The sequence below is a fragment of the Carex rostrata genome, chromosome 10 (genome assembly GCF_964058835.1).
Source record: "Carex rostrata chromosome 10, lpCarRost1.2, whole genome shotgun sequence".
NCBI classification, from domain to species: domain Eukaryota; kingdom Viridiplantae; phylum Streptophyta; class Magnoliopsida; order Poales; family Cyperaceae; genus Carex; species Carex rostrata.
In genome coordinates, this window is record NC_135927.1 from 11,888,590 (window position 1) to 11,904,980 (window position 16,391).

The 16,391-nt window shown below is 31.3% G+C and overlaps 1 protein-coding gene across 1 annotated transcript; it reads left to right on the forward strand.

Annotated features, from left to right (window-relative positions):
• Positions 1–11,889: 11,889 nt before the first annotated feature.
• LOC144560573 (O-fucosyltransferase 20-like) lies at positions 11,890–14,965 on the forward strand. Its single transcript, XM_078309803.1, has 5 exons — positions 11,890–12,563; positions 12,790–12,958; positions 13,740–13,829; positions 13,988–14,271; positions 14,356–14,965. Exons 1-5 carry the CDS (start codon positions 11,932–11,934, stop codon positions 14,849–14,851), a joined length of 1,671 nt encoding a protein of 556 aa, XP_078165929.1. The 5' UTR covers positions 11,890–11,931; the 3' UTR covers positions 14,852–14,965.
• Positions 14,966–16,391: the final 1,426 nt, after the last annotated feature.

Below are 16,391 nucleotides of genomic sequence, written 5' to 3' on the forward strand. Positions count from 1 at the left end.
ATTGTTGATTGGCGAAGAGGGTTTCCATTGCAGAAATATTTAAAAGTGTTGTTCTGGTATTGTTAAATTGTATAATTAGTTTAAATCCTTCGGGATCTCTATTACTTGTTTGGTGAGAGGAGAAACGGAGCCAAAATATTTAGTGTTGTGGAGCAGAATTTCATATTCCACTAATTATTTTGTTTCATTTAAGTCCAATAAAATAAAATAAAATAAAAGATTTTAGTTGGCTATGTTATGTAGATAATTTCAGAATTTTTTTTTTGTTAGAATTGAAACAACGGTAAATTTTTGAGGGAGGCATAATTTTATAATTATTTTGCAAATTAAATATATTTTATAATTTTTTTCTGAGAAAGTATAATAAATAGAAGCTCAAATTTGTTTATCGTATGAATAATACTTTTATTCATAATTTTAGATTCTCACATTTGGCTGAGAATGCAAAATTCTTCAATTTTAATTTTAAATTATAAAAATTATGTCCAGCACAAAATAATCAAAGCAATATTTCTTGTGTAAAAAAAAATCAGAAGTAGATGATCACCAGCTGAATATTAAGGAAAAAAAAACTTCGAGTCCTTTCTTTACTTGAATTTATGATGTTTGTTGCGCATTTGAGCGAAATTCTTTTATATATTTGTTTTGGAAGATATTCACAGTATCTTTTTTTTCTTAATAATTGAAGACAGATAAAAAAAACATATACTTTTTTTTTAAAAGTTATTTTTATTAATTGTCAAATAAGTTAGGCTGACAAAAAAATAAACAAGAGAGCAAAATAAATACATAACCGATTAAGCGAGTTGTTTCTCTACATTATATTCCTTCTGTCTTGTTGTTTTTTCTTGTTCTCCATTTGGTATCAACTCAAAATCCAAATGTTCCATCAATTCTTTTCATAGTGTATAATTTTTTAAGTAATTATTTTGATCATAACTTAAATTTTTAAGTCTATTTCTTAAAAATCTAGTGAAGTATATTTTTCACTCATTTTTCTTCTCTCCATTCAACTCTCCTGAAATCTATTTCTTAAAACTCTATGGAAGTATGATGCAAAATTATTCCGATTATAACTTGAATTTTGTAAAACATAATTTCAATTCTCACCAATATCTCATTTTTCATTGTGTTCTTATGTAGCACTGCATCAGTTTGATTTTGAAATATTTTTATAAGAAAAAGAAGAAACAGTTCTTATTTACTAGTTAAAACATCAATAAGCACTCTGAATTTATATACAATTCGCACTTGTGATGGTAGGTTTAACACAAGAGTTTTGTTTGTTTTGACTTAATATATACTAGGTGATCTACTAATAGCAGAACCGTTGGATGGAACAAATCACATTTTTTATTACTCTCATGCAATCATGCATGCTTCTTCCTTCATCTACCAAAAACAAAATCTTTACTTGATTAAAAACATGTGATTGGGATTTCAAAAAAATATTTTTTTGAAAGAAGTGGAAATATCCACCGATTTTCATTAAAATGAAAACCTCATACAGTGTTTATCAATACCAATAAGCTAGTACCAGATACAAGAGTTCATTTACTGGTATTGATCAATACCACTATATCCTCAAAAGACAATCACAAAAAACAAATACATCTATCTAAAAATCAAAATTGGACAACACATATGTAAAGCAAAAAACAGTTTCTTATCTCTATGACAACCCTAGAAAATAAGCATAAAAGACCCTAAAATTTTAAGAAATTGCCGCAGATTGTAAGAAGCTGCAGCACCCATCAGAATCATCACTAAAAGAGTCCTCATCACCATTGGAACTGCTCTCTATTCCAAGCATGGATTTCAAAAAAAATATAAGAAAGTGTTAATTTGTACTTTGTGAAGTAATTCGTTCCTTTTATTTTTGTCTCTCTTAATTTTCTCCCTTTATTTACTTCTTTTCTACCTAGAGAGGACAGTCAAGATAAAACTAGCAGTAACATAAACATCACTTGGCTGATCTTTTAATTGTTGCTAAAATTCAGTGTAATAACAAGTATTTCTGATCTTTTCCTGAATTGGTTTAGTAGCAAGCCAAGCTCTCACCAGCAAGGCAGCAACAGACCTTAATGGATCTGAACCCGCTAATCAAATTCTGTGATAAAAAATATGAGTATTTCTGATCTTTTCCTGAATTGGTTTAGTAGCAAGCCAAGCCCTCACCAGCAAAGCAGCAACAGACCTTAATGGATCTGAACCCGCTAATCAAATTCTGTGATAAAAATATGAGCCACATTGTTGTTGGTGAAAATTCAGTACGGTTACTTGGCAATTGAAAAAAAGTTGCTCCTAACAAGCTACAAATGAAACGCACAAATAACATATATATGTTCGTTTATGTTGGAAAAATGAAATGAAAATTTATTTACTCTACTGACTACAAATCAAGGATGAAATAACATAGAGGATGACACTATTGGATCATGTCCTAGCAATCAAATTTGGTATTGTAAGGGTTGTATAACTTGTATTCAATGCATGGTCTCTTCTCTCTTTGCTGGGTATTTTATTATTTCTATTGTAAAATTATTATATTAAATGCAATGTTGATTTTGGGTGAAGTTATGGAGTGGGGCTAGGGGGAGGTATAATTTTTGTTTTTAAAAAAATTGCACATAGCACTTGGATATTTTTATGTTATGTATGACGGAACAAAGTCAAGAAGAAGTTTAATTCTTATCAATGTTTGATAATTTATTGAGCTAAATTAGTTATAATTAATTGAGGTATGGCTCTTCTCAGTTTATTCTCGTGTTCTTAATAATGTTATGAGATGCAAAAATATTGATGATTAATCATTAGCATTAAACACAGGAATATGATACAAGAACTGGTACCGAAAGTGGTACAAAAAGTATTATGAACGGAAATGAAAATACATATTTAGATTAACAATAGGCTCGTCCTACCTTTCACGGTAAAAAATAATTATCCCTCGTTCATAAAAAATTGACAAAATCTTTACTTGATTAAAAACATGTGATTGGGATATCGAAAAAGTCCAAGTGTTGATTTGTACTTTGTGGTATTAAAAATGAAGTAATAAGTTTCTTCTGCTAGACGCTAGTCTTTTTAAAGTTGCATAGTTGACTAAAGTAATATTTTATGTATGAAAAATCACGGAGTCAAAACGCAACACTAGCTGGAAAAATATCACATTGCTAGAATAAGTCTTTCTCTCGTAATGTCTTCCTAAAAAAATAAACAATATTATCAATTGTAAAATAAGTGAAACTTCAATAATATAAAAAAAATAAACTTTACACTATAAACTTATAACAATAGAAAAAAGTAACCTGGTTGAATTCCATTTTATTCTCAATTATTATGTTGTACACATAACGCAGTACAAAAATAGAACAATCGTGTGTATCATACGGCTATGGGCATTTTTGAAATAAAATTTCAAATCAAGCATTAATAAAAGTTTCAGGTTGAAAATTCTATAAACCTAATGGTTTAAATCTATAAACACAATGCAATAATTCTGTAAGTACAATACAATAATTTTGGAAACCTAATGTATGATTTTTGCAAACATAAGATATTTGTAGTTGATGAAAATTTCAGGTTGTAATTAATCTACAAGTACACCGAAATCACAAACTATGATTGAGGAGGGATCAAGTTACAACACTTGAAAGTTACAACAAAGTTACAACATCTATTTTTTTCATTTTCAAAGTCCAAATCGTCGATCCAAACCGTTAGATATTCAATCTATATTAAAATGTGCTTGGAGACCAAATTTTACATTTTTTGAAATTTTTTTGCTATTTATTAAGATGGGTACAAAATCGTTGTTTTTATTAAAATTCTGCACCATTAAAAAACAGCGATTTTGTACCCATCTTAATAAATAGCAAAAAAATTTCAAAAAATGTAAAATTTGGTCTCCAAGCACATTTTAATATAGATTGAATATCTAACGGTTTGGATCGACGATTTGGACTTTGAAAATGAAAAAAATAGATGTTGTAACTTTGTTGTAACTTGATCCCTCCTCACTATGATTTTAAGACTGTAAAGTTTAATACACAAATATATAAGTTGATGGTTTCAAGTTTGTAAAAGAAAATTAGGCACCAAGCGAGAAATTGTTCCAATCAATAAGTTGTATACCAGTGACGACTCAAGTATGCTCCATCATGATCGCCAGTAAAAATATAACAAAGAAATTTTTTCTAACAAATCAACCGCAAGTAAGAACCCAATATTCATTTCCACACATTGAAACGATCAACCATTTTTATCTTATCAAACTGAGTGGAAAACAAATGAGAAATGTTCTTCAAAGCTATTTCGTGATCATAAAGATGCATGATACTTTGTATGACAAGAAAAAACATTATTAAGTATAAGTGAATCATGAAAATTTCTTTCAGAATTTAAAATTTATAAATCTAACTAAATAATATACAAAAAATACATAATAACTTCTATATAAGGAGATGAAAAACCAAAGATGCTTAACTGGTGTCTCAAATTGTATCACTTGTAAATGATGCTTAACAAGCTACATGAAACAATATATATATAAACTAAAAATTGAAAATTTGTAAACCTAAGAACATGTACATTAAACAAATATAAGAAACTAAAACTCATAACTTGTTAGTAATATCATTCTTTGTAACATTAACTCTCTGAAAAATTGTACTTTGTAAAAAACATGGTCTGCTTGTATGTGTTGGAAAACTAAATCTTGGTTTACTAACTTTTTTTGCTGAACTTTAACCCAACAGTCAAGAATTTGTAAATTCATATGCAAAAAATTTTCCATCATAACTTAAATTTGTAAAATATAATATTAGTTCTCGCCAATATCTCATTGCTCACACTATACTATTATGATAGCAATGCTCAATTGATGTACAAATAGAAAAAATAAAATACAGTTCTTATTTATTAGTGGAAACACCAACAAGCTTAAGCACTCTTAATTTATATACACACACATTTTCAACTAATATCACACAATTCGCAATTGAGATGGTTTTTTGAACACGAGAGTTTTGTTTTTACTTAAATATTATACTAGATGAGTTATTTATACTTTAAAAAAAAAAAAAAAAGGCATAAGAACCCATTTCATTATGACATAAAACATGAGAGTCTTACAAAAGAAAAAGTAAAGAGAAAAAGAAAAAGTAAAGAGAAGAAGAGAAACAATTTAGAGTTCAGCCTTCACTACACATATGCAGGACTCAAAAACAGTCAGATAGCTAAGCCACATACAGAGCTAGGGGATATAACATTTTGTACAAAACTAAAACACCCTAAGAAATCAGTCTTCAAGTAGCAGAGTCACCATCTGCTCATCCTCTGGGGGAGCCACCTGCAGAGGAACAACATCCACATCAGCAGGCATCCATGCATTGGCCTCCACCTGCACATCCACAGAAAGTTTTCCTGTCCAATAGACAACCAAAGAGATTATGGTCAGAATGACTTGCGTACCTGAGTGAGTTACAGAGTTGTTAAAACAAAGATCATTCCTATATTTCCATATATACCATATGGTAGCACTAACAACAATTAAGAAAGCAGCGCTAGTTGTTTTAGGTAAAGTACAAGCAAATTGCACAACATCAGTAATTAATCTCCATTGAGCCATATAGTGTTGACATTGTCCCATGTGGAACCACGTATGTTTAGCAAAAAAAACACTGAAAGAACAAATGATCTGCATCTTCAGGTTCAGGATAGAATTGACATGTAATGTCTCCTTTCAGCCTTTAGCCTGAAGTTTCAGTTTAGTGAGAATTTTGTTTTTGTGCATAAGCAACATAAATGATCTAATTTTTGGGGGAAGAGGGAGTTTCCACCATAATAGAGGCTTATGTCTTTGAACCCCTCTAAAATTAAGAAATTGGTATAATGATTTGAGAGTATAAGTGCCAGATTTGTCCCATTGTCATGCGAGCTGATCCACTCCATGTGTAAATGCAACAGAGCTGACAAGAGCCAGTAATTGTGTCCATTCCTGTCTTAAGATACCAGTCAATGATCTTCTAAACTTAACACACCTCCCTTGAGTGATCACTACCTCTGGATTGATACAAATTTCATAAAGATGTGGGAATACTATGTACAGAGCACAGTGAGGGCACCATACTAAACTTGTATTCCCTTAATTACCAGGGTTTATGACTACACCTATCTGGCCAATTGAAGTCAAATTAGATACAGCCTTCAAAAAGGTGAAACATGTATATTAAGTGAAAGGTTGTGTTGTAGGATATCTTTCCGAATATGTGAATATTGATGATTTTGTACTCTCCATCACCATTTAAGTAGTAAGGCACAATTCATTTGGTGAAGGTCCAAAATTCCCATACCCCATACTTTTTAGCAATGTATACACTGGACCAGTTTAATAAAAAATATATTTTTTTAAATAGCTGACCCTTACCATAGAAACTTTCTTCTAATTTTGTCAATTTCTCTCAACATTTGATTAGGAATTTTATACAAGGATAGTGTATATAAAGATACAGCTGATAACACAGAAAAAGAGTGATCATCCCTCCCAAGGAGAGGGTCTACCCTTTCTATCTTTGTAATTTATTCCTAAACTTATCTATGACAAACTCCAATCTTTTCATAATAAATTTCTAGACTTATCAATGAGTTATTTATACCTGAACCTTTGGATAAAACAAATCACATATTTTATGACTCTCATGCAATAATCATCCTTCTTCCTTCATCAACCAAAAACAAAATCTTTACTTGATTAAAAACATGTGATTGGGATGTCAAAATATCTAAGTGTTGATCGGTGCTCTGTGGTTTAAAAAATGAAGTGATTAATTTCTTTCAAATTCCCAACTAATCGCTAGTATATTTTTTTACATTCTGTCTGTTAGATTGGTATAAAAACATAAGTGGTAAGCCGTTTTAAAAAGAATATATATATTTGGATATTTCTAAACAAATAAAAAGAGTCTAAAATATAAAATATATTCCTTCCTTCTTGTTTTCATAAAATATCCAACAAAGTTATTTTGTTCCTTTGAAATCCATAGTTTTAAATTTTTCACAACTCAGAAAGTTGTATATTTCATTTATGAGGAGGGTTCAAATGCACTCAAATTTTTGTGCACCCAAATGCATCCTATCTTTCAAATTCTTTTTCTCCGTTTTCAAAGTCCGAATAGTCAATCCGAACCATTAGATGCGATCTATATATTAAGATGTGCTTGGAGACTCTTTTAAGCGATCCGAACCGCTTATGTCCTTTTACATTTTTTGGAATTTTTTTACTATTTATTAAGCCACTTTGAAAATCGCTGATTTTACATTTTCTGGACCATTAGATCAGCGATTTTTCAAAGTGGCTTAATAAATAGTAAAAAAATTCCAAAAAATATAAAATTTGGTCTCCAAGCACATCTTAATATATATATCACATCTAACGGTTCGGATTGACTATTCGGACTTTGAAAACGGAGAAAAAGGATAGGGTGCATTTGGGTGCACAAAAATTTGGGTGCATTTGAACCCTCCTCTTCATTTATATCTCAACTACATACTTTAGAAAAAGGAAAAAGAATTTGATTTAGTGGTGGAGTGTGGGGATTCGGTGGAGTGCAAATGAGGTGGATTAACTAATTAATTAATTAATTAATTAGCTTTCCAAGTCAAAAAGGAAGCATATGCTGCTTGTGCATAAATCTTGGCTTTCAACAGTTTAACGCAAAAGCAAAGGTACAGAGCAATTACTGCTATAAATGCGTTCCAAAATCTTCAACAAAGACCAAACTTCAAAAGAATTAAAATCTTACAATTATTTCCAACTCATTTTTGCTATATTTTGTTTTAAATTTGTTTAGCAAAGCTAGCAACTGATGTGAGACGTAGATCCTCTTAAGTAACTCAATTTTTGAGTTTGTCCAAATCCAGGGATCAGCAGCTTTAAGATTCATACTATTTTTGTAACGGGCGGTATGGATTCAAACTCAAATTTTGAATTACCAGCATAATTTTTTTTTTCTAATAGAAAAATAATTATCACCAAGTATGATAGAAAGATTACAAAATTTATTATGTACATGTTTAATTAAATAAGTTTTGCACAAAATAGATGAAAAACAGAGTAAACACATAAAATTAAAGAGCGAGGCTAATTTTTTTTATTAATAATATTTTTATTTAAAATTAAACTTTCGGAAACTTAAGATCATATTTTTTGAAATAAGGTTATGAATATTTAAAATTTAATTTAGTATTAAAATATTTCAGCTAAAAAATTCACGGAATAAAGGTTGCTAACATATTGTATATAAAAAGCTTACCTATCCAAAATTCCTCTTTGAGGTTAATATTGATCTTTTGAGCAATCTAATCTTGGTAGCAATATCTGACCAAACTTAATAATAGAAATCTAAATTCCCAAAAAAGGTACTTTCTGGTTGGGGAGTGCTTCAATCTGAATTCTCATGATCCAGTTGATGACTATCAATTTGTTATTATTGACAGAACATCACAATGATTAAAAAATATATATATCATTTTCTTTTTACTTTTCCTTTTGAAAATGAAACCACTAACAATCATTTGGGACAAAATTTATTTAGATTTGCTCACCGACATGATATATGACTTGATATCACTTTCCGTACAAAAAAAATTCTTTACAGATTTGATCCATTAATTTGCGTCAAAATTCGTGTCAAGTTAATTACAGAAACCACCCTAGTTCAACAACTTCCTACCAATACCAAGTTTATTTGGAAATATGACATACAGAATTCTTGTGCCTACGTGGCAGATTTTCATTGGTCAATAAACGTCCAGCTGGATCGGATTGGATGATAACGCCATTAAAATAATTGATAAATATTTAAACAGAGTAGTTTTAGCTTCATGCAGCACAAGAATCATTTGAAGAAGTGTTTTGATTCTATAGTATGTGATCTGCATGAAGCCAAAACTACTCTGTTAAATTATTATACCAAAATAATACACCAACCTCGATTTTCGTAAACTCAACGCTCGTGTCTAATTTATGTTAAATGGTTGTAAAACTTGAATTTCCCAAAACACCCTTGCACTTAATCTATTGGTCCAAAATTGCCATGCAGTTTGTAAATTGTAACACCAAATCCTGTCCAAATGAAAGCTATCTCAGTTTGGATACAATTCAAGCATTAATTTATGCCAGTTTAGAAATAAAGATAAGGCGAATGATTTCTCTCACAAACTCTTCCCTCAGATAAGGACCGTCCGATTGTCAGGGTCCCAAAACTTGATGGGCTCTGACATGGCATTGGCAATTTTGGATGGTGATTTGCCAACCTCCCCTTAGTAAGGGAACTTAAAATAATATTAATAAAAAAAAATTCTAGATAGCTATCATAGTGGAGATTAATGCATCAATTTAATTTTTCTTTGAACAGTTTTAAATTATCATGAATTCATGATAGCTATCTTGATAGTAATTGAAGTATTATTTCTTTAAACAATTTTAACTTAACTATCAAGATAGCTAACATACTAGAGATTAATGCATAAAAATATTAATCATGCATTTCATATTACTATTTTTTTTAAGAAATAAATAATTGTTGGTAAATATATTTAAACAGTAATTATTGAATTAGTATTTGAGAATTTAAAAAAGCACATAGCATCATATACAAGACTAAGAGTATGATTAAAATACCTCATTTTTTATCGTGCCCCATTCATCCTCCATTCATGTCCCTATATCTTTATCTTTGTATTTAAAGTCTAAACAGTCGATCGAGATTGCTCAATATGATATTTATATTAAAATGTGCTTGGAGACCAAATTTTATATTTGTTGAAAATTTTACTATTTTTTTAGATTTAAAATTCTTGTTTTTGGACAAAAAAAGAAGAAGTGATTTTGTTGTTGTTTCAAGCAAATTTTTTTTTTGTCTATTTGACTAATTTGCAAAATATACAATTATTGAATTTTACGATTTCTTCTATGTGAGAGATTATGCAGGTTCACGACAATTGGAATTGCAATATAGATTGGTTGAACCGAAGAAATCATCAAGACATTTATCAATAATTTAAATTGTAAAATTATAAACATGGTAAAATATTTTTGATATTGTTTCAACAGGAAGCAAACATTGGTAATGTTTGACAAACGTTATAACGATTATACCAGTAAGAAAGCGCTGAGAAATAACTTGGTCAAAGTCAAAAGGAATTACAAATGTTGGTAACATTTGTGAAAATGTTATAACATTTGTGAAAATGTTATAACATTTTAAATAAATTTAAATTTCAGAAATTCTTGTTTTTGATCAAGTATTTACAGGGTACAATCGTTGGTAATGATTGACAAACATTGGTAACGATTGACAAACGTTAGTAATGTTTATCATGAACTGCACATAAAAAGAACACCCTAATTCGTATTTTGAACTAATAGTTCAACGTTTGTCACAAATCTCAAATCTACTTCACTAATCTTGAGTTAGATTAGACTAGAGTGAGTTTTTGAGTGTTTCTCTTGCGAATATTGACATAGAGACTTCATTCTCTTCTTGAGTTGGCCGTGTGGTATCCCATTGGTTGTAAGAGCTCACCGGTTCACAAGTTGTAAACCTTTCTCGTTGGGTAATAGAAAGACGCATATAGAAGAGGTTGCGACGTCCCGGAGACATAGACCTTTTTGCCGAACTTCGTTAACACCCCGCGTGTCAAATTTTTCTAGAATCATCTATTTACTTTTACTTACAATTATTTTTTAATTTTAAGTATTAGTGGTGCATTAAATATAACATTTGTACCTATCTAAAAAAATAGTAAAAAGTTTTTAAAAAATATAAAATTTAATATCCAAGTATATTTTAATATAGAGATCATATTAAATCTACTATTTACATTTTAAAAATGAAAATAAAAATATAGAACATGAATAGAATATGAAAGTAATGAGACATTTTAACCTTACATATTTATGTTTTGCTCTTATGTGTACTCGTTCATTTATTTTTTTCAAGAACATTTTTTTTTTCGGATATTATGACATCCGATTAAGCACCCCCATCATCATGGCAAAACTCACTAGTATACAAATGGTGAATTTTCTTTTAATTAATTTGCTGGTGCAAATTAGAATATTTTTCTTTCGCTCTCTCCATACCAGAATTCAACATTAAAATTTGATTGATGTTGGTCTGAACTTAATTTGTAAGTTTATTCCTGCTTGAGATGTTAAGAATTATATTATATTTATTACAATAACCTTGTATCTTTTATATATAAATAAGAGTGAGTCTACGGTACTATGCATATTACGGGTTGGTCCGTAATACGGCTCAATATTTGACTTTTTAAAATTCTAACGGTCAATCCGAACCGTTCATCTTGTTCTCCATATTAATATGTGTTTGGAGACCAAATTTTACATTTTTTGAAATTGTTTTACTATTTTTTTAGATATTTAGAAAATCACTTGATCTGAAAATTCTGGACCATTCAAAAACAGTGATTTTCAATAAATCTAAAAAAATAGTAAAAAAATTTCAAAAAATGTAAAATTTGGTCTCCAAACACATATTAATATGGAGAACAAGATGAACGGTTTGGATTGACCGTTAAGATTTTGAAAAGTCAAATATGAACCATATTACGGACCAAATCGTAATATGCATAGTACCATAGACTTGCTCTATAAATAATCTAAGAGTTTCTAAATTGATGCTTGTAAGTACTAACACTAGCTCAGTAGCTCCTATGTGATTATAATTATTTTATTATTTGTTAGCTAGAAGGTCAAACAAGTCATTTCCTCGAAAACCTTGACCAACAAAATACATAACAATTCAACTCGTCTCAAATCGGAATCTGAACCTCTTAATCTCTTCCAATCCTTTTAATGACAATAATTAATTGACTTCTGTATTTTAATTAATCTCTCATTTAATGCTCTCAATTTTCTTTTCTTCTTCTTCTTCCCGCCTACCTTCTCTGTATATACAATTGAACCCACAAACACACACACACATGGCTCTAGCAATGGCGAAACACAAAACAAAGCATCTCTCATATATCACTGTTCCATCCAAAATAATCCCTCTACACCATTCTCTTCTTTCCAAGTCCCAAAAATCTTCTCCAGTTCAAACCCTCCAGTTCCCCACAAACGCCAAATTCCTTGTTCTTTTCATCTTCCTCATCCTCTTTCTCACATTCCATCTCGGCTTCCGCCTTCCCTTCTCTCCAGTCCCCTGTTCACCCTTCACCTCCATTGCTGGGTCATTGCAACATTCAACACATCAATGGCAACGGGTGGATGTTGCTGATAATGTATCTAATGAGTTCTGGAAACAACCAAATGACATGGCGTATCGGCCATGCTTAGAGTTCACTGAAGAGTACCGGAAGGAGACGGCAGTAATGGCAGCGAACAAGAGAAAATATTTGCTGGTGGTGGTTTCGGGTGGGTTGAATCAACAGAAAATCGAGATAATTGATGCAGTTGTGATTGCTCGAATTCTCGGTGCGGCTTTGGTTGTGCCGATTTTACAAGTCAATGCTATCTGGGGTGATGAAAGGTTTTTTCAATATAATATGCATCTTTTATGATCTTGTATAATTGTCTTTTTTACAATATTTCTAAAGATGCCTGGTATGTGAAACAAAAAAACTCAAGGGTACACATGAGTTTAGTCTTCCATCAACCCCTTGTTAAAATGAGATGAAAATATAAAAATCACAAAAGTACAACATAGACTAATTAATTCTATTTTTATTTTATTTTTTGCAAAATTCTACATGTAGTGAGTTTTCAGATATATTTGATTTGGAGCACTTCAAAAAGGTGTTGGCTGATGATGTACAAGTAGTATCATCTCTACCGTCAACGCACATCATGGCACGAATTGTGACCGATAAACAGATACCTCTGCTTGTATCGCCTCATCAAATTCGATCACGCTACCTTAAGCGGGTATGTTTCGGTTTAATTGCAACATTACCTGTAATATGACCGTAGAATTTGCTTTTAGGCCTCCAAATGTTATTGCAGAACATACTAGGTAGCTCTGTTTTAGTTATTTTATTGGTTTGCTCTGTCAGTAAACTGTAAAAATGTGAACCATGTTCTGGAAATGTTGTTAAAAAGTTTCCTTCAAAATTTACACTCAGAGACCTCTGCAGCAAAAATTTAATATGATTATCACAATATATGCTAATGTTATCAGAGTATAAATAAATCTTTAATATGATTGGTCTTAATTCTTGTAGGAGTAGCAATTATGCCAACTAAAAATTGCACATTCATGTAGGCATCAGATAACTTGAATTAATTAGTGCATTAATAAGTGCATGAACAGAGGTCTCTTTACAACGGTAAAACAGGACATAACCTATGAATGCAATAAAATTTGCTGCCCTTGTTAAGAAATTCTGGTTTTTGAATTTTGAAACTTCTAGAAAGAGGTGATTGTCACCTACTTTTGTTTTCTCAAATTAATTAAGGTACGCTTCAACTGAACTGGTACAACAGGTGACAGAAACATCCCAGAAACTAAAATGCATGTAGATAGGTACTTAGCATTGCAACTGTCTGTCTACTTTTTTTATTTGTTATGGTTAAAGTATTCACCTAATTAAAGATTTTTACCAATATATATTTTGGAGGAGAAGATTTGACTTCCAGTTTACAAATTTTTTAGTAAAATAGTCTCATAAATATTGCATTTTTTTTTAAATTTTATTTTGTTATGCAGTTCAATAGAGAAGGTGTTTTGCTTCTAAGGGGATTAAATACCAAGCTCTCAAAAGACCTCCCAACAGATCTCCAAAAGCTCCGTTGCAAAGTAATTATGCAAATATTTAGCCCCAAAATTGAAAGTTTGCATATTATAAATTTGTTGATTTAGTTCACTCAGCTAGTCTGGATTTAAAAGCATCGTATATAAACCACTTTAATAATTTTCTTTATAAATTCATTTGGTTTTCCTCCTGCTTTAAACAGGTAGCATTTCAAGCACTACGATTCTCTGCACCGATAATGGCGCTCGGCAACAAATTAGTCGCACGAATGCAAAGCCAGGGACCATATCTCGCATTACATCTAAGGATGGAGAAGGATGTGTGGGTCCGTACCGGGTGCCTTCCCGGTATAAGCCTTCAATCCGATAAGATCATACAAGAACATAGAAGGCTTCATCCAGAACTCCTCACTGGTCGATCCAACATGAGGTCACATGAACGAAAACTCGCGGGTCAATGCCCGCTTACCGCTCTAGAGGTTGCCAGGTACAATTGTCTAATACAAACTTCATATGAAAATGTTCTTTTTTTTTCTTTTTCTAATTGGTACATATTGTTGCTTATAATCAGATTGCTAAAAGCTCTTGGTGCTCCATGGGACACGAGAATATTTTGGGCGGGAGGTAAACCGTTCGGTGGGCCCGCGGCGTTACAACCGCTGACGAGAAAATTCCCCAATTTCTACAACAAGGAAGACCTGGCATTGCCGGGTGAACTCGCACGGTTTTCAAACAAATCATCCATACTAGCAGCCATAGACTACATAGTGTGCGAACAGAGCGACGTGTTCATGCCGTCGCACGGTGGCAACATGGGGCATTTAATGCAGGGCGGCCGTGCATTTGCAGGTCACAAGAAATTCATAATGCCGAACAAGCGGCAAATGATACCTTACTTTCTGAACCGGAGTTTGATTGAATCCGAGTTCAATCGGATTGTGAAATCGCTCCACCAGAGCTCGTTGGGTCAACCCGAGATCAGAACGGATCGGGCAGGGAGGGATGTTACTGCGTACCCGGTACCAGAATGCATGTGTAATGGTACCGACACGAGGTCAACGGTGTGAAGGTATGATGCATGAGGATGCATTTAAGGGTTTGGGTGTGATCCCTGCCAGACAACTAATAGCCGTTGCAAACGAATCCAAGGGAAAAATTCAATTTATGAGATTTCAGGAAAAGATAATTTTAGGGAAGATCGAAGATTGACTGAATCCCCTGAAATTAAAGATTCAACATCGATGGTGTATCCATAATTTTTAATTTCAGATGTTTGGAATTGCATACATACAGAGGATGTGGGGTTCACACTTAATTGAAACGGTGGGAAATAACACGTAGAACGCTAGAAGGACGACAGGCACGGTAAACGATTGATCCCTCCGACAGATGGCCCTTTTTTTTTTTTTACAATGAATTTTTTGTATAATAATTTGATATATTTATGTCGATCGGATTGTGATTTTGATTATTCAAATGCAGTCTTTAATAGCATTGGTGAATCACGTGGTGACGCATCTAAGAGAATTTTTTATTGGTAGTAATTAATAGAAAAGAAGAGAGAAAAATAGAAAGAGTAGAGCTGTTTTTCAATTGATAGTAAGATCGGTATGAACAATATCGATTCTAATTTTGGTCTGTTCTAATTAAGTTGCAAAAAAAAAAAATTTAGATCAGTATGAATAGTATCGATCCAAACTTTGATCTATTTTAATTAAGTTGCAAAAAAAAAAAAAGAGTTTAGATCGGTATGAATAATACCGATCTTACTACTCATAAAAAACAGCTGTACTCTTTATGTTTCTCTCTCTTCTTTTCTATTAATTACTACCAATAAAAAATTCCCCGCATCTAAATCTTTATCTTTATTATTGGAAAAGACATGAAAAAATATTTTTTGTATAAATATTTAAGTGTGTCTCATCTGTAAAAGATAAATTTTGCAGTGTTGTAAAATGCAGTCTTATGTATATGCGGTCGCATATGCTTATGCAGTGATATTTTATATATACAATTTCCAAATTCATGTTTTGAATATACGGATACATACGGTTTATGCGGACTTAAAAAAAACCTAAAAATTATTTTGTTTATAATATAGTAAATAGTACAAACTACTATACTAAACAAGTCTTTAGATATAAATTACTTTTATTTTATCTATATTTCTTTAACAAAACATAGTAAAACTGTATATATGTATTTCTGCATACAAATTCACATATGCGGCCGGATACTGCATATACGATATGCAGTGGCCTTCCGCATGCATGAACAAGACCACATTTTACAACAGTAAAATTTTGTATAGCTTCTTACTGAAAATAAATTAAAACAAATTGAGTGTGTCTCTTATTTAAAAGATAATTTTTGTAAATCTCCTTGCTAAAAAATAAATAAAATATGGTAAATAGTAATTCATTTAGAGGAGAAATTCATTATTAAATTTTCTAAGAATTAATTAATATAATTTTATAAAATGTGACAAAGTGAGGGGTGCCCAAATGGTAGCTACATGGTTGTAATTGTTCGAGGTGGCCGCTGAGGAGTTGACCATAAGATAATATCTTTAAAATAAGAAACTATATCGTCATAACTATGTATGGA

What these genes read in the sequence shown, in the direction of transcription:
- LOC144560573 (XM_078309803.1), top strand. Translation starts at nt 11,932, where the DNA reads ATGCTCTCAATTTTCTTTTCTTCTTCTTCTTCCCGCCTACCTTCTCTG. An exon ending in GATCACGCTACCTTAAGCGG is followed by an intron (nt 12,959 to 13,739) that starts GTATGTTTCGGT and finishes TTTGTTATGCAG; the next exon opens with TTCAATAGAGAAGGTGTTTT. An exon ending in ACCGCTCTAGAGGTTGCCAG is followed by an intron (nt 14,272 to 14,355) that starts GTACAATTGTCT and finishes GCTTATAATCAG; the next exon opens with ATTGCTAAAAGCTCTTGGTG.